General features: G+C 47.9%; 6 protein-coding genes across 6 annotated transcripts; 2 read left to right on the top strand and 4 right to left on the bottom strand.

Moving 5' to 3' along the window:
- Positions 1–646: 646 nt before the first annotated feature.
- N7479_005552 (DUF1996 domain-containing protein) lies at positions 647–2,250 on the bottom strand (the record flags this gene model as incomplete). Its single annotated transcript, XM_057253248.1, has 3 exons — positions 647–1,802; positions 1,857–2,013; positions 2,076–2,250. The coding sequence occupies 3 exons, from the start codon at positions 2,248–2,250 to the stop codon at positions 647–649; spliced, it is 1,488 nt and encodes a 495-aa protein (XP_057107110.1).
- A 1,823-nt stretch (positions 2,251–4,073) lies between these two features.
- On the bottom strand, positions 4,074–6,106 carry N7479_005551 (uncharacterized protein; the record flags this gene model as incomplete). The annotated part of the gene is made up of 3 exons (XM_057253247.1): positions 4,074–5,427; positions 5,500–5,689; positions 5,737–6,106. 3 exons carry the CDS (start codon positions 6,104–6,106, stop codon positions 4,074–4,076), a joined length of 1,914 nt encoding a protein of 637 aa, XP_057107109.1.
- Positions 6,107–6,584: 478 nt separating this feature from the next.
- On the bottom strand, positions 6,585–8,536 carry N7479_005550 (serine/threonine-protein phosphatase 2B catalytic subunit; the record flags this gene model as incomplete). The annotated part of the gene is made up of 5 exons (XM_057253246.1): positions 6,585–6,642; positions 6,705–7,630; positions 7,696–7,953; positions 8,016–8,347; positions 8,419–8,536. 5 exons carry the CDS (start codon positions 8,534–8,536, stop codon positions 6,585–6,587), a joined length of 1,692 nt encoding a protein of 563 aa, XP_057107108.1.
- A 1,949-nt stretch (positions 8,537–10,485) lies between these two features.
- On the top strand, positions 10,486–10,753 carry N7479_005549 (uncharacterized protein; the record flags this gene model as incomplete). The annotated part of the gene is made up of 2 exons (XM_057253245.1): positions 10,486–10,684; positions 10,722–10,753. 2 exons carry the CDS (start codon positions 10,486–10,488, stop codon positions 10,751–10,753), a joined length of 231 nt encoding a protein of 76 aa, XP_057107107.1.
- A 180-nt stretch (positions 10,754–10,933) lies between these two features.
- Positions 10,934–11,782, top strand: N7479_005548 (ankyrin repeat domain-containing protein; the record flags this gene model as incomplete). The annotated part of the gene is made up of 1 exon (XM_057253244.1): positions 10,934–11,782. One exon carries the CDS (start codon positions 10,934–10,936, stop codon positions 11,780–11,782), a length of 849 nt encoding a protein of 282 aa, XP_057107106.1.
- Positions 11,783–15,585: 3,803 nt separating this feature from the next.
- N7479_005547 (flavin-containing monooxygenase) lies at positions 15,586–17,441 on the bottom strand (the record flags this gene model as incomplete). The annotated part of the gene is made up of 4 exons (XM_057253243.1): positions 15,586–16,053; positions 16,106–16,828; positions 16,880–17,253; positions 17,300–17,441. The coding sequence occupies 4 exons, from the start codon at positions 17,439–17,441 to the stop codon at positions 15,586–15,588; spliced, it is 1,707 nt and encodes a 568-aa protein (XP_057107105.1).
- Positions 17,442–17,736: the final 295 nt, after the last annotated feature.

Here is a 17,736-nt window from a genome sequence, read left to right as displayed (position 1 = left end):
TTTTGTTGTTCTGTCTTGGAATTGACGTTCTCGCCACCATTGTTGGGCATTGTTGTTGGGCCTCGTTATGTCCCGTCTGTCCGACGCGATTGTCGCACGGAATATGTACAGCATGGCCGTTGCCCACTGGACTGAGGTAGGCTGATCTTTACTTTGTATAGAGATGCTGAGACATCTACTGAGAGGTCGAGTTGAGATAAAACATTGGAAGACGATTTAATATGTGAGAGGTTGGGTTTGAGACCTACGTCGTACATTGCTGAGGGGGGATAAGCGACCAAAATAGCGGACAGGGATAAAACATAGGCTACTACGTATATAGTAAATAAAAGCTTGTATGTTTTACGTAGACCCAATTTCTATCGACCAATGCAGTTCAATTGTAGCAGCCAGGACTATTTAAAATTTTATCACGAGAGCGACAATATGGTCAATGCACACCCTCCCCCGACTGACTGATGTCCAATCAGAACAAAATAAATGTACATGAATCAAAAAGCTCCCGGGGTACAATCCAGCAAGTTCAAGGTCCAACTTGATGTAGAAGCATGGGGTATATCCTTTCGGTCAAGGTGACATAAATGAGAACGACGCGCTGCGCACTTTGCGCATAGGTTCCAAACATCGACAACGAAGGTTCTTAACCTTAGTTGTGACTGTGACCGTGGCGGTGGTGAAGATGTCTGTGGGCATGGCCAGCAGCCTGCACCGGTTCCACAGGTTCCGGGACAGTGTCCTTCTTCACATAGGAAACGGCAGTAGAGGTTTCCATAACGGTGTTTATGGTAGAGGAAACAGTCCGAATGGCGCCAGTGACAGTCGAGTACGCCTCGCCAGTTCCATCACAGAGGACGACAATCTCGCGCTCGAGATAGATGATCTCTTCCGTGATAGGGTCGATAATAGTAGATGTGACGGGGGTCGGGGTTGGCGAGGGAGTCGAGGTGGAAGTGAAAGCAGTAGTAGGCGCGCGGATGTTGTCAAGCAAAGTGTTGGGATCAATCGAAATATCACCAATGGAAATTGTGGGAAGTGAAATCAGATTGGTTGTGGTGGTTGCTTTGACTTTCATCGTGGCACGCTCAGGACCCCATTCGATGGGCATGCCGCCAGGCAATCCGTCGATGTGCATTTGATAGTTCTCATGTTTGATCTCGAATGGAATGGGGAACTCGCATTGGCGCTGTTCATCTTCCGTCTGAACAGTGAAGACTTCGCACTCGTCAACGACACCTGTCTCGCTTGTGCAGGTTTCAATGGCCTTCTGCAGCACACCCTCATCCCAAGCCTGCATGAAATCGCCGTGATATCCGTATCCAGTGGGGTCGCCGTTGGCGAGCGCGAAATATCCATCGACGCTCTTGAAGGCGTAGGTATCCCAAATAGTCTCGTAGAAGAGCGATACCAGGCGGGTTTCGAAACCCTCGGGGCAAGTACCATCCATAACAAGAGATGGGTATGCGACATGGGATTTGTGGTCGTGAGAGTCAACATCCTTGCCGTTCCAGCAAGATGGGAACATCAATTCGAAACGGATTCCATCGGTGCAATGCTCATCGAGGAAAGTCTTGTTGGGCATGAAGTGGCGGTGGAGGGAGTCCTCAGGGGTGGCCTGGTAGTTAAGACAGTTGAAACCAAGGGCCTTCTGGCGCAAAGCAGCCTGCGAGGCTTGATCGCCAGACCACTCGGACTTGGGAGGATCGGGAACTGGCCAGGTGAAATCGCGCAGGAAGGGGTCGCCTGCCAGCATGCGGAAGTCATCTGGGAAAGCAGTGACATTCTGTCCATACAGAAGATAGTAGCTGGTCGAGTAGAGTGTTAGTAGAGCTCCACCGCGAGAGCCAAACCAGACTTACGCAAGCATGCCTCCGACTTCATTAACCAGCTCGGCACTGCCGTTGGTGTGCATGAAGAACAGAGCGGGAGCCCAGTAAGCAGACTTGTCCTCAATTACTGCACAAGAGGTGCACTCGGAATTGCGGAGCTCTGCCTGATTGGAGCTCATGCCAAAGCCTAACCATAAGTCAGGATATCTGTAGGAGAAATTCCAAGATTTGGGGCCAATGCGCGCTTACCTCCAGCTCCATGGACTGCATGAGCGTGGGATGAGATCTCACCCGGCTCCACAATGGGGTCAATGCGGGCGACGCCAGATCTTCCACGGCAGGGAAGACGCCAGAAAGCAGTTGTATAGCTTGGGAAAAGCGCAAGACAGGCCATCGCAATGGCTGTTAGTCGGATTTCCTGCATCTTGGTGGTTGAGCCGCGTCAAGGGGCTGATGAAAATAAGGAGCGAATGGTCTCAGGGAATCAGTTGTAAATGACAGACTCGCCAGGAGCACCGAATCAACCGGCTAAGCGTGAAGAAATGGAGTTCGAGAGACAAGTATAGATACTGAGCAATTTGGTCAGTCGATGGAGGTAAAGGCAAGACATCAAGCACAGGTCCATCGCAGATAGAAGATTCCAGCCATAAAGGCCTAACATCCAAATAGTCTTATATCAATGCTCCCTTCCAATACAAGGGTAGAGGAATGACCCCTTGCTTGTCGGGGCTAGACACAGCACTTCCCCCGTAGGGATGATCGAGAAAAGGAAAATTAAGGTATGCAACTTACCGATCAAGTACGTTCTCCTGACGTTAGTAAACAAAGGATGTGTTGGATATCCCTGAAGATGCGCCAATTTATCAGCCTCAACTCTATTTTTTTCAATAAAACCCCTATTAGAAAAAGACTTACTTGGATTTTTGCAAAGAAATCGATATAAAAATGAACAAAAAACGATCAATCAATGAGCGACAAAGGTATGAAATGAGCGACAGACCCTGAGATAGGGCAAAAGAGAGTGAGGACGCAGGACGAAGTAAGAGGGGCCAAGGGAACAGATTAAAGGAGCAGCACACGGGGGTCAAGTACTTCAAGGCAGAAAAGATAGAAAAATTAAAGGTAGGCCCTCAATCATGAGGCGCCAATCCCCCTTAGTGCTTGGAGAGGGGCCTGAGTTTAATGAGCGGGCCAATCCCTTGATATTCTGGATATTAAGTAGGCTGGGGAGTGGTTACCATTAGAATTCAAAGCCTAAGCACCTCCTCTATATATCCCTACGTATTACGATTGGGTGTTCATCCGGAATTAAAACGAAGTGAAATGAGCATGGGGTTAATTTAGGAATTGGCGCCAGAACACGAGAGAAAAGGGAGGGGGTTCGAAGATAGAGAAGATAGAGAGTAAAGATTCTCTCTCTCCTGGGCAAAGGTGGAGGACTTACCGTTCAGGACGATATCTGAGACGCTGAAACGAACGGCGCGTTCCTGGTCTAAATCATTAGGCCCGTCTTGGTGACCCACGTTGAGCATGGAGATTGGTCTACAAGACCCAATATGAAACAATCCGTAAATTATATCCCCCTTTTTGATATCCGATAAGGGAAATTTGCAATTAACAGCGTTAAAGATTATGTGCGTCCAATATAAAATTGTATACGAAGTACGGCGGTACGGAAGTACTACGGAGTAGTAATGGTCATATGGTCAAATTAGCTAGCAATTTGAGGTGTCGGATATTATTCCAATCCCTGCAATATCCCGATCCAATACTCCGTAACCCCCCCATGTCTCAGATCTCACATCTGTTGTCCACCATGACGTTGCGAAGCTTGTTAGTTACTGCCTAGTTCATCGGCACTTCAGTATTCTATGTGATAAGCCTCTTATGAATTATGCATTATATATTATTACTACAAAGTACATATTAAGATCTGCTGTTGAGCTAGCAGCTCCTATTAGGATGACAAAATATCAATATTCCTAATCTAACTCCAGATGGGAAGTGGAGAGAGCCATATTCCATTTTCGTTAGTTGCGATATACGGAGTGTTGTAGAGATAGAACCAAATGTGTTGATGGTAGCTGAATTCACAAATCTGATGGTGTTTCCTAAACGAGTCCTTAATTTCGGAACGGTAGATGGCATAATGAATATCATACATATCACAGTGGGTTGTAGCTCTAGGGTTCTATCCTAACAAGGCAATACATATACAGTACACTGTCCGATATTGTACAGCGCAGATTAAACCTTCACGTCCTCTAAAGCCTTTCGCGCTCTTGCAACGCACTTTCGTGCACGAGTGTCAGACAAATCCTCCATAGTCTTGCCGCCATCCCGCACAATACCACGAAGGGCAGCCTCAGTTTCTATCAGCGATGTGCGTCCTTCCTCGCGGACCTCCTCCTCCCAGAAAGTGCGGGCGGCATCCCACCTCTTCTGCTGGCGACGCATGGAGTAAATCAAACCCACGGCACCAAGGGTACATGACTCATACACTCCAGCCGAAGGAATAGCCACATACGTTAGAGCAGAGAGAGCAGAAGTCAGAGTTGTAGTGGACACGCTGAAAAGCACCAGACTCTGGGCAAGGGCTTGGAGGGATGGCACTGTGGCGGTGAGGAGCTTGGTACGAAGGTCGGGGATCTGGGTTGGCCAAGGAGGCATGGCAGAGTCCTTCGCGGGGTCGGGGCTTGAAGACGAAGCCTCTTCCAACAGGCCGGCCTGCTGGTACTTGCCCACAGTCCAGATGACCTCCTTCTCCGCCCGGCGAAGGAATTTCCGTTCCAAGATCTCAGATGTAATCATGCTCACATCGTCAACACGCCAGAAGAGTTTCCACCATGCAAGACCGCGCCAGCGTGGACTGGCGAGCCCTGCATCGAGGGAACTGCGGAGCTCAGAGTGAGCACGCTCTGCCCAGCTAGTCACAGCCCGGTCCAAGGTGGAGCGAGTCTCTTCAGGGGTTACGCCAGCGGTTTGGTCATTGAGTGCCTTGGCGTCTCTAGCGATCACACTAGCGTCGGCTGTGTCAATAAGGGACTCCACCAGAGGGACCAATGCTGGATTCAATGCGTTCCCACTGGATGCTTCCGAGAAGGTCGCAAACCAATCGATGAGAGGTTGCACGCCACTGCCATTCCACCCACGTTCGTAGTCGGAAGCGTTGTGCACGGACTCACGGAATTTATCGAGGGCAGTGCTGGCACGGTCGATATCTACCAGGGATAGTCGCTCATTTGTGGATTTCTGGTCCGCCACTGCAAGTTCAATGGCTCCGCGCACTGAAGAGGCCTCGTTCTTCAGGTCTGAACGACCAATCATGGTACTGTAAGACAACAGGCCATCAACTCCACGCCCGCATACGAGCGTGCGGTGCACGGGATACCGAACAAAATTATGCCGACCGGAGTGCGAGGTCTGGATGGTAACGGTGGGGACGAGGAAGGTGTCGGCGTGGAACGTAGCGGCATGGTTGTCAGGCTCAGATCCTAGGGTGCTGACTAGGATCTCCAAGTTGCCTTTCCTCAGGATGGGCGATGGCACTGATATTGTCGGTAGCAAGTCATTGGGGATGGATTGTGAGATTTCGCCATATCTATAGAATAGATCATTCAAATCAGTACTGGTCACAGAAGATCAACATCGTAGACAGAAGACTTGTTCATACCTGATCAGTAGTCCTCGGGATGAATCGGCATCATATGAGTCTAGGATATCTTCCCAGCCTTCTCGCGGCAACAATGGGTCGGCAAGTAGTAGCCGAACAAGTTTGCGTGCAGAGATGGCATCGTTCAATCCAAGAACTGGAGTCCAAATCGAGAAGAAATCAGTGCCATACGTTCTTTGAGGGGGGAGATCTAGTGCCAAAGAGAGCAATAGGCTGATCGTACAACCAAAAACTCACCAGCTACTCTAACGAGAGGCGTTTCAGACTCCAATCCCCGCAGTGCAAATTGTAGCCGACTGAGGTTCACTTGTTCGAGAGCGGCATCCTTTACTCCCTCGAGGGCGGCGTGTAGCTCCTTGAACCGCGGTGGCACGCTCTTCGCAGTGATAATGGAGGAGGTGGTAAACGTCCGGGAATCCGAGGCTGTGATTGTGTTTTGGGGTCTAGCGATCCGTCGAGATGTGTTGGCTTCGATGCTGCGACTGGTGTTGGCGCGCGTAGACAAGGTACGTCGCCAGATCGCGCACGAGGGGCAGTAAAAGACAGCGCTGCTATCCAGTGGACGCGACAGGCTCTTTGCAAGCGCGCTGCGTAATCTGGGAGCCATTGGGGCGCGGTGAGGCGAGCTTTGTTGGGCAGTTCTCGCAATGGCACTTCGGCAGATGAACTTGGTTGAGCGGAAGTGGATGCGGGAACGAGGCTTGGCGTCCATCCCGGGCTTCATACATGGATACATAGGTAGTCTTCATATTCTATTTCTCAGACGATAGAGATACAGTCACCAGATAACTTGGTTGGAATGTGATCAATCATTATGTCAATATTTACAATCGATGCAACCACTTTCCTACTATAATTTTAGAATTGACTATGAAGCGTAAAAAGCACACATGTTTAACTGAACTGTCCTATTTATCGCTAGTTGTGAATTCACGGGTTTAAATCGCCAGGCGAGGGGTAGGGTCAAGCAGATAGATAGGGTATCGTATCGATCGTTTCGGGACAAAAGGTGTTTGCGCTGGAGGACAGGAAGAAGAAATGCATAGATCGTGTCATAATATCAACTCGGCCGCATCATAGTTTGATCAGGCATCCTTGGGAGGATCCCTCTGTCGAGAACGGGGGCGACCTGAGCCAGCAGACCTGTTGATTTCAATTAGCATGTGAAATGGGATGGTGGCGAAATGTTTCAGGTGAACACTTACATGCTGATCCGTCGCGCAACTGTAGCGAGCCCAGCATCGTTAGCAGCCTCATGCTCAGCCCGCTCCAGGGCCACACGGCGGCTCTCCTCGCTCTTTGCGAGAACCTCTTCTTGGCTAGGAGGCACGTGCTCGTTCTGAATATCAACCTTCCGGGCATCCTCGAAGTTGTGAATAGCCTGCTTGATACCTTCCGCACCCAGCATGAGCGTTCCAGCAGGAAGACGACCGCCAGCCGCCGTCTTCAGCTCAGTGACACTCTCGGACTGCTCGCGGAGAACCTGGAAGACACGAGAGAGGCGGCCAATGGCAAGAATTTTGTTTTTGATAGCACGTCTCTTGAACTCGCTGGATTCGGGGTCCATTGACGGGGGTGAGATTAGATCCTTATCCTTATCCTTCTCTTCAATGGGAGACACAGGTGTGGGGCCCTCGTCCTCCAACTCTTCCTTCGAGCAGGTGTTGAGAATGGCAATGAGCATATCCGTGATCTTCTCGCCAACGAAGGGCAAAGACCAAGTGAAAACATCCATGAAGTTGGGCAGCCAATATGGGTGTGGGGTGCAGTTGAATTGGCGAATGTTCATCACATTGTTCTCATATTTGAGGACAGCCGCCTTGTTGTTGTAAACATCCAGGTAGTTGGGCGCACTGAAAATAGTCATAACACTAGGGAAGCCGGTGGTCCGTGTCTTTCTGTACATACGATATCCGGCATCCTGGGCCTCATGTGCCCTGATGATAGAGAGCAAATTGTTCTTCTCCAAAAACGCGCATGCTGCAGGATAAGAGAAAAAGTAGGAGCAACCACGGACACTGTTATGAATGAAGAAATCGCCTGTCTTTTCTTGACCAAATTCTTCCAGAGGATCGGCCCAAAGGATATCGCACATAAGTCCGTGGGTGGGGGGTTCGCGGAAGCGATCAATCTATGTCTGTAAGTTGTCTGCTAATATCATCGTGAAAGATATGGGTAGGGCGGATATCTACATACAGCCTTGATGTCTTCGAGGGTATGCAACTCGGGGCTGAGACCACCGTGAATGCAGAGGAACTGCTTGTTCATAACCGCCGCCAGCGGCAGCGCACAGAAGGATTCCAGGCATGCCTCATAGAGCCGTTCACTATATTTGTGCTTGCATTCCAACTTAAAGGTGAAGTAGTCCGTCAAGTGGCGACATTCGTGATTACCCCGCAACAACCAGAGTGAATCGGGATACCATATCTTCAACGCCCAGAGATAGAGGACGCACTGCGGAGAGAAATGGTCAGGGTTGTTCTTCTAGATTCAAGAAGGAGACTCGGACGACCCACCTCAATACTGAAATAACCACGGTCAACATAGTCGCCCAAAAACAGATACCTCGTCTCCGAAGGGTCACCGCCGACCTCAAATAGCTTCATCAAATCGTAGTACTGGCCGTGAACATCGCCACACACCGTAATAGGCGCGTCCATTTCGAGCAAATTTGGCTCGGCCTTCAAAACCTGTGTACCGGCATGGATAATCCATAGTGCCTGTTCTTCTGAGAGACGACCTTCGCGATAAAGGTGTTGCTTGAGGTACTGGAGATTGGGCTTGGAGGGATCCTCAGGCGACCAAAACATATCATCCGGAGGATAGCTGAGGGCGGGAGCTTGGACCTCTAAGGCGACGAAAGACCGTTAGCGATCAGACTACCACATCTTGCGAAAGCGACCGAGACCACTGCATTACCTTTGACCACCCTCTCCATTGTCGACACCTGCGTGTTGTCCTCCATCGTGTGCAATGTGAAATCGATCTCCGGGACCGGCTGCTTCTCGGTCACAGCGCGCGCTATAGCTCGATCCATTTTGGCTGAGACTGAAATGTAGTTCGAATTCTGAGTTTGGAGTAAGGGGGGAGGGGAAATGGCGGAGGGAAGCGCGGAGATGTGGCGGGGGGTGAGTTCAGGGCGGGATAGAGCTCCCACGACGAAGGAAAGTATAAGATTGATAGAAATCTGATCAAGCCAAAGTTCTAAAAAGGACGGAAGAAAGGAAGCTTGGAACCCAGCAGGAAGATGGTGCTGGGGGTTGTGTGTCTTGGGGGGGGGAAATGTGAAGTTGGGAAAAAGAGAAACAAATTGGATAAGCGGCTGGGCCGTGGTAAGATCGGTGGGTCTCACAACAACCTTGATCGTAAATGTATCTGTGAGATCTTTTCTTCTTGTTTTCTTTTTTTTGGGGGAGTGACCGATCAGTCTCTGGATGATGCAAGAGACAAGAATCGTATCAAGTTCAGCCTCATATCAACGTGATGATTTGGCGCCTAAGGCAACAATGGTCCCTTTTTACCCCACGCTATCACATTTATTCAATTTCAAATTACGATATTTCGACATTTGCATATCAACAGTGGCAGAATTTACTCTTGAAAATTATGTTCAGTTCAGCTTTGGCCTATATTTCGATTTTCCATCTGAAGCTACAGTTAGCATTTATTGCTAGCCCCGATTTGCCTAGACCGCCAGACTTGAGGCATGCAGGATTAATGATCTGCATGGGAAAATTCTTCCTAGCTGCAGCTATTGCTCTTGAATAGCCTTTGCTCGTGTGCAATCTTATGAGAGGACATTTACTTCCGATGGAAATACGGAGGCAGTACCCGATCATTTGGTACTAATGTTGACAACGTGTAGCTCGGACCTGATGTCTGGATGAATTGGGCTAGACATACAATGCTACAAATCTGTCAAGAATGCTCTCATAAGTTATGAGATATGCTCCCGTATGAAGGCCCTCTACAGCATACCGGGGCTGAAGGAGACTAATCTGCTTTATATTCTCAAAAGTCCAACACTCTAGCATCAAATGAGTGATACTCTTAGGGGATACAATGACCCTCATCGTCAACGTTATATAGCAACAGCGTCGGAATATATAATAGCAGAGGAGATGTAGATTCCCATGTCACCCTTAATAAGAAATGATTCAATGAGAGCGAATATATATTTGAAATAACCCTACCGAAGCAATTCGTGCACGAATGCCTGAGCGAGGTCTTTCGGACCACGGAGGAGACAAAGCTCAATATAAGCCTATATTTGAAGAGTTTAGAATCGCCGAGGCACCGATCTGTAAAGTGGAACTAGTGACACCAAAAGGGATATTCCTCCAGGCCAACTGATCTCAGCACTGTCGTACAACCCATTCGCAAACTCAATGACCTACGCGGGGTTTGCCTGAATCCTGATCAGGGTTCACTTGCCGGGGTATCCCATAATGGAATTTTAATATGAAATAACCTGGACAATTACTCAGCTCTGGCACAAGTATAAACTTATAAAAGTTTAGGTCCGCTCAGTAGCTACATATGTACTCCGTATACATCACCCAAAAGACGCAAGCGGGAGTATTCTAGGATACGAACAAAATTTTTGTGTCACTATATGTTTTGCTATCTGATTGATAGGCCATCTGATCTCTGTAGAGATTGGAAAGTGTTCGGGTGAGGTGTCAGGCCATCCTAGGAAATTTACTATTTCTCCCAGATAATCTTTTCCTCTAATCAACATATCTTTTGCTTTCTTGCTTTCACACACTATCTCAACAAAAACAATTGGTTACTGGTGTTCTCTTAGTGCTTCATGACTCACATCCATGCCTGAGGCAACAACTCACGCTCCGCGCTTAAAGCGATCAGTTTTCTTTCTTTATCTACTTGTTTTCACTACTGCGGTCAAAACTTTCAGGAAATCTAGACACGCTGGTAACGTAAGCTCGAGATTACTGTTCCATTCAGTATCGTGTTTCCTCTAAAATGGCTAACACCTTGCCAAACGAAATATTTATGCTCGTTGCAGAGAACCTATCTACAGAACGGGATATTTCCTCTCTTATGCGAACAAACCGTGTCCTCTATGACTTGCTCATTACATATCTCTACAAGTTTAATATGCGCTCGAATTTGCCGTCTCTGTTCTGGCGCTGTCAAAATGGCCTGCTGACTCCAATTAAACGTATGCTGTCATTGAAAGCATATGTAAACTCCAACAGGTCCTTCTTTGAGGGAGAAGTCACGCCATTGATGGGAGCCGCAGCTGAAGGCAAAGATCGCTTTTTATCCCATCCGAGGGAGATAGAAGAGTATTGGAGTTCAGGCGAGAAAATTTCTAATGAAGACAATAAAAATGACACCATGTTTGATGTGAGGATACCAGGCTGTTGTCAAGCTGCTACTCGACCATAGAGCCAACCCGAACAACACGATGAATGGCTCACTAGCGTGGACATCGCCTTTGATGTTAGCTTCTAAATACGGCCATGTTGAGACTGCCAACATTCTTCTAGAACACGGGGCATCTGTTTCACTGGAGTTTGCTACCTACGACAATGTGCACGAATGGGAAAGCCACTTGAAGATGAACCGTTACTTAAAATCGCCAGAACGGGAGACCATGCTTGACTTTTTTTTGAAATACGGGGATGATATCAACCTCGAGAATCGGGCGGGTGAAACTCTGATATTTGAATTTATCGAGGATCAACTCTATGATTCGGTTGATTTGGTTCGTGAACTTTGCAAACATGGCGCGAATGTTAATCATCGAGATGTTGTTGGAAATACACCATTATATCTCTGTCATTCAAGTGAGGGTATGGTCAATGGACTTCTTGAAAATGGTGCCGATGTGGATGCCCTGAATAGCGAAGGATGTACGCCTCTGTTTTATCGCTATATTGTACCTGCCATAAAACAACTTCTCGCCCATGGAGCAGATCCAGATGTCTGCAACAATACTGGAGATAGATCTTTGACGCAGCTTATCTCGTATGGAAGCGATGACGCCGTGAAATTATTGGTAGATCGTGGAGTCGAGATCAATTACCAACGGGAAGATGGAATCACTGCTTTGCATGGTGCGGCGATGCTCGCTCGCGGAAATATCCTGGACCTTCTTTTGGAGCGTGGGGCGTGTCTTGATATGAAGGCACATGATGGTTCAACGGCCTGGGACTTCGCAAGAAGAAAGGAGTGTCGGGATATTCTTACTCGATGGGCAAGAAAATATAACCAAGAAGATCAGCGGCGGGGTAGAAATATCTCGATGCGGTAGATAGGACCAGTGATCAATCGAGCGGTTCTCAAAATTGAGTATCTACATCACACCCAACAATACCTATGTTTCCGCCGAAGATAGACTAAGAAGAAAAGATCGAGTAGTCTTCTGATATACTTCATACACCCATCGTAATTTTTTTCATTGGATAGCCTGACTAGACATTTTGTATTCTTCTATAGATCAAAAGATCGTGTCTCCGCTGCCACATGGACAGCCACATGGATATTTAGAAACATGGTTTTATTTGTCCACCAGTACCCAGTCTAAGGCAAGAGAATCAGCTGCTAGATAGCTTTCAAGGGCCGGAGCGAGTGCTTGTGGTGTCGTATAAGGGATGTTCTCATCGATAGAGCTCCGGCTGAGTCAACTACTTATGGGCCTTCTCGCCCAACATCTGAATTCACGTGTGGCAGAGTAATAATTTGGTTCAACTGTAACATACAAGATATTTCTTGTGCCAATGGCATTTGCGGGGAGATGAAGTAAGCTCGAGTATATTTGACATTCAACACGGACACTCACTTCGGCATCATATGTGGAATGACTTCGAGGAACCATGTATTCTTGGAGCACATCCTTACGTCACGACAGTTAGAGCTAAGTGAGACATTGAAGAGATGGTCACTCAACTCCCTTCCTACCTTCAACTTTCAGTGAAACTGCCTCTGAAATTGACTAGTTCACATCCTGGAGATTCGGCAGTTGCCGCGTAGGCCACACCTGTTGATAACGATATCCAAGAGCTCTTCAATTGGTCGCAATATCGTGAGTTTGACTATGGATCGAGAAATTGCATTTATCTTGTTGAATGAATGGCTATCTTATGCATTCGACGGCTGCTCAAATGGTGGTGGTCTTGAGCACTTGGGGAATCTGGCATCTACTGGAGAAATGTCGGGATTCAGCAGATATAAGATCTCATATGGCTTCCCTATGCTTGATATGAGAGAGGGCAGGGCTCAGGGGACACTTGAAAGTATCCAACGAAGATATGAATAATCCCGAACAGAGGGATATTGTAGTCAGTGAAATTTATTTAGTTCTGTACAGGGATCAATCCAGCACTACTTGTCCTTGCAAATTGACAACTGGAAGGATCACGATCTAAGTCTTGATCTGAACCCAATTAGATTTCCCTTTGCGTGGTATTATTGGATCAGTTTACATCCCCAGACGGATTGGTACTAAACAAAATCCGAATAGAACCTGAGAAGCATACGAGGCCACCAAATTGGCTAGATACTTCGTTCTCTTTCCCTCTCTCCTTTCTTTCCGTATATCTGTCCATCAGTATCCTAATCACTCTATTCAATTATAGCAGAGCAAGCAACAAGTGTGTACAGAGGATCCTTCCAAGGATTGGAAACCCTGCGATCGGATCTAGAATACTCATTATCTTAATGGACATCCATACCTATTTTATTGATCCTTTTTCGAGATGCATCATGGATGGTATTGTAGGTGACACTGTGCTGCGAGGTTCGGTGGGCACCCTTCTCCCACTTTGTGGACTGGAGAGCTGTCACCACTCTAGCTATTTGTGAATTTTGAGATCGTTGCGCTGAACTCTAGCTGCATAATTAACTTAGGTATACTTTATCACTCTATCAAATACTTCCATGCTGACACTTGACTATCCAAACCTTTGTCGCTTCTACCAATCTATACTACACTTATTCCAGTCAAAACCTCACAAATATGAGTCGCCTAATACTAGAGAGCCAATTGCTTCCACTCAAAAGCCATTTCAAGTGACAGTTGCCGAGTTGTCGAGTGCGGGAACGGCTTGGCTTCTATAAACCCTGGTGCCCGGGTGTTGCAACACTGAGACTTACTATTACTGAGACTATGGCCGAGTCTTCGAAGCGCTGGTTCCCAAGTTGCCTGCCCTTAAGGTTGATCTCATCTAGAGGAAGATTGAAGTCACCAATCAATTTCCCACTATTTGACACCAATAAACAGCCTATCCTAATCGCTATGCGCTTATTGACATACAATGCAGGTCCTGATATCATGAACACTGTGATCCTCTAGACCTTGATACCAATGGGATTGCCCAGCGACACCAACAATCAGATGGCTGTGACAGGCCTTCTCTTCGTCCCATAGAGGCAATTCGTCCCAGTTCGCGTCGCACAGGCTCCCGCCATACTGTGTTGTCCTTCATCATACAAAGATATCCTGACAAATAAGATAGTGATTCCCGACGCGGAACGAGAGGCAGCTACGCGTGAAGATAATTGGGCTGCTCGGCAGCGGTTAGGCCTAATCATTCCCCATGTCCAACCACCGATGTTGGGGATTGACATGGAGGATGTTAGTAAAGGAATTGTATTTCTGCTTCGCGAGGGCTACACAGTCAAAAGGTTCGCTGCGGCGGCCAGCCTGGTCACTACCCTGATTGTCACACAGATAGTGCCTGGCCATCTGAAGCCAAAAGGCGCAGAAGAAGAAAAAGAAGAGTAGGATGAGGGCGAGGACATGCTCTTGTTGTTCCGGAGTCTTGCGCATATGTTGAAATTGCCGAAAAGTCCAAACACGAGAGAAGACGCGCCCTGATCCATCTATCTCGGATCAACTGACAAAGCACATTACGGTCCCGAGGTCGGTCGATACGACACTCTAAGTGATGAAAGTTCAACGAATGCTAATATTATCTCCAGCAGATCCGCGGCCGAACGGACAGCTTTGACTTCTTCGTCGTTCCTCCCTAGGCAAAAGGAATTGGGTGAGTCCTACAATTTCACTTCACGATGCCCTCGCCGCATATAGTGTCGACATGATCGAGGACTGCGATGAGGCCGATGAAAATTCCTAAACAACAAAGTGATTAATGGTAAAGAGTCCTGGCTGGACAAACTGCAAGCATAGCAGGTATGACGAATCAACAAAGAAGCCAATGAACAAGCCCCATCGCTCTCAGGTCACTTGGGTTACCAAACAAGGGGATCAGACAACCGGTACACATCATCCTCCCATCCCCTTCTCGGGAAGTCTACTCTGTCACCAGTCATCTTGTTCCAGGGAGAAAAGTCTAGAGATCTCATAACAACACCGGAGGAGATCGCGGAGGCGATTTGGCAAGAGCAGGGCTGGCAGATTTCTTTTGTTTCCTTTCATTTTCGATGTTATAATTGATTCAAGATTATACAGCTTGATGGATGGGATCAGAATTAGTTTAGGGAGTTGCATCCATTCAAGTATTGCTTTTTCATTTGTGACTGGCTGTATTAGCTTGACTCTAGCAAGTAAACTATGACCAACTAGAAAATTCCGTGATCAAATACAGCGAGTCTGCGAGGGTGGAGAGTCGCAATGATGATTCCACTGTTTGATTCATCGACATGGGTAAAATAGCGCTGTTGAAGCGGAAAAAGAAATCAGGCTCTTAGGCCCCGCGATATTACCAAATCTGGAGGTCATAGAACGAGGTTCCAGTATCCAATCAAAAACTAGGTAGTCAGGAGTGTAAATTTAGCTTCGAAGGTTTCTCTCAGATTCCTTGGTGAATCTTTAGATACTGTTCTATCCATGAATCTCTATTAGCTATAGTATCTACCTCTACAGCAGGATGTTTCATCTGCCTGGAGGGGCTTTAGTTAAGAGTTTGGCCAAGGGGCTTTGACAGTAATAGTAATATCAATGCTGAGATCCTATTTACATACAAACCATCTTTATACTATTTCAAAAGCTCTCCTAGGTTACAAAGTAACCAATGTGTTATACTTCAAGTGCTTTCGTGGGATAAGCGCCCAGTATTGCCCAACACGAAATTCTAGTACTCCGTTGAATCTCACTCAGGCCTTGACGATGTCAAATCCCTGCTCCCAGGTATCTAGTGCCCTCCGAATCTCCAAGGCATAGGCGGGGACACCACCAGCGTAGCTCACTGGCTCATAAACCTTGCCAGGGATGCTGCCACCCATATACGTCGACTGTGTCGTGGGGAAGAGGGTCAGGTTATTGAGTTCCACAACATGATCTTTCCAATTATCGGCAGCCTCGATTTTGGGGTTGATGTACTTGACATCATTGGCCTCGATCTTGGCAATGGCATCGGAAATCCACCGGCCCTGTATCTCGACTGACGTGGGACCATTGCACAACAGCGTCGGGCCGTGTGCGCCATAGATGTGGAACATATTCGGGTAGCCGCTCACAGTGATACCGAGATAGGTCTTTGCGCCTGAAGCCCACTCTTGCTCAAGTTCGGCGCCGTCGATGCTTTTCAGGCCGAGTTGGGTCATGACGCCGGTAACAACGTCCTGTGAGTATCAGCGTTTGCACTATGTCCCTGATGTATGAAACAAAACTTACAAATCCAGTCGCGATAGCAATGACATCAAATTCATGGTGAGTTCCGTCCTCAAGCGTGATACCGGTCTCGGTGAATTCCCTGATCGGGTTATCCTTGATGTCAACCACGTGCACTGATTCCCGATTGAACTGCTCATAATATGTCCCCTCAAGACATGGTCGCTTGACACCGAAGTAATGCGGCATCTTTTCCGGCGCAAGGATCTCCCTTTTCTTTGGATCATCGATCCGAGCACGGGTCTTCTTGGCCCAAAAATCGTACGACTCTTTGTTGGCCTCGGGGTTTATCAGGTTGTCCTTGTACACAGAAACCCAATAGCGGAAGCCACCTTCCTTCCAAACCTTCTCGTACAACGCCTCGCGCTGTTCGGGTGTGTCGTCAAAGGTGTTGCGCTCGCACCAACCATATAAGAAACCGGCAAAGTTGGCCTCGCGGTGCCGGAACAGCTCCGGATAGTAGGGCTTGAGGCGCTCCTGCTCTTCAACAGTAAGGTCCCGCTTGCGCATAGGTAGTGCGAGATTGGGAGTTCGTTGAAAGACCGTGAGGTCGCCAGCCTCGGGTCCCCAAGCCTGCGTAATTTGCACGCCTGAGGCGCCGGTGCCAATAATCGCACAGCGCTTGTTTTTCACCTCGACTTCTTTCTCGGGCCAGAAAGATGAATGGTGCACAACACCCTTGAATTTATCCACGCCCTCCCACGGGGGAATATAACGCTTGGCGGCCTTCCTGGTGAATTAGTAGGTCTGCATTTAACTTATGCTGTAATTACTTACAAAGCCAGTTCCAAGGACAAGGTATTTGGCCTTGGTCGTGCGACCGTCTGCAGTTTTAACATTCCATCTTCCCTCATTGGTATCGAACTGAGCTCCAATCACGACGGTGTTGAAAGAGCAGTCCTTCTTGATACCAACTACTTTATCCACATGATCGAAGTAATCACGCAGGTCATTGTAGTTAGGGTAGTTGCTGGGCCAGTTCCACGTGTTGTATACCTCAGGCCAAGAGAATTCGTACTCTGGGACTTCGGAATCGACACCGGCGCCAGGGTAGCAATTCCATCGCCAGGTGCCACCCGTGTCGTTGCCAGCCTCGAAAATGACCGTCTTCAGGCCGCGGTCACGAAGGGTTTTCAGCATAAAAACACCGGCTATCTTGTTAGCTGGCGAATGAAGGCTCCTAGTATGTGCACCTACCAAAACCGGCACCGACGATCAACGCATCGACCTCGAGATTTTCAGCATGTGGTCCAGTTTTATCTGCGTGAACCTCTGAGAAGTCGGTGAGCTCGGTGTTATACTTCTTCGGCCTAAAGACCATCTCCCCTATGTCACCCATTTCGATTAAAGATAGAAAGGATCAAGCGTTGCAGTTGGAGCTAAATAAGAAGATTGACTATTGGAATGTCATGAAACTTTCTTTTCCCACCCTCCGGCACCTCCTCCTACTACTTATAAATACATGCATTCACGCCTTACTCCTTCATGTTAGCATCAGTATGAGCTGTCAACAGTATCTTATTCCCGAGGGTGCCAATGATACAGGTAACCGCAGGGTACCCCTCCTTCATGCACCACGTGCAGCAGACCTTTGGAGTCATCACCAACTGGGCACATTGTGGCGTTTTGACTCA

The sequence above is a fragment of the Penicillium vulpinum genome, assembly GCF_028829585.1.
Source record: "Penicillium vulpinum strain IBT 29486 chromosome Unknown utg000003l_segment0_segment0, whole genome shotgun sequence".
NCBI lineage: Eukaryota > Fungi > Ascomycota > Eurotiomycetes > Eurotiales > Aspergillaceae > Penicillium > Penicillium vulpinum.
The sequence above is the reverse complement of the archived record's forward strand: the minus strand, read 5'-3'. Positions and strand labels throughout refer to the sequence as shown.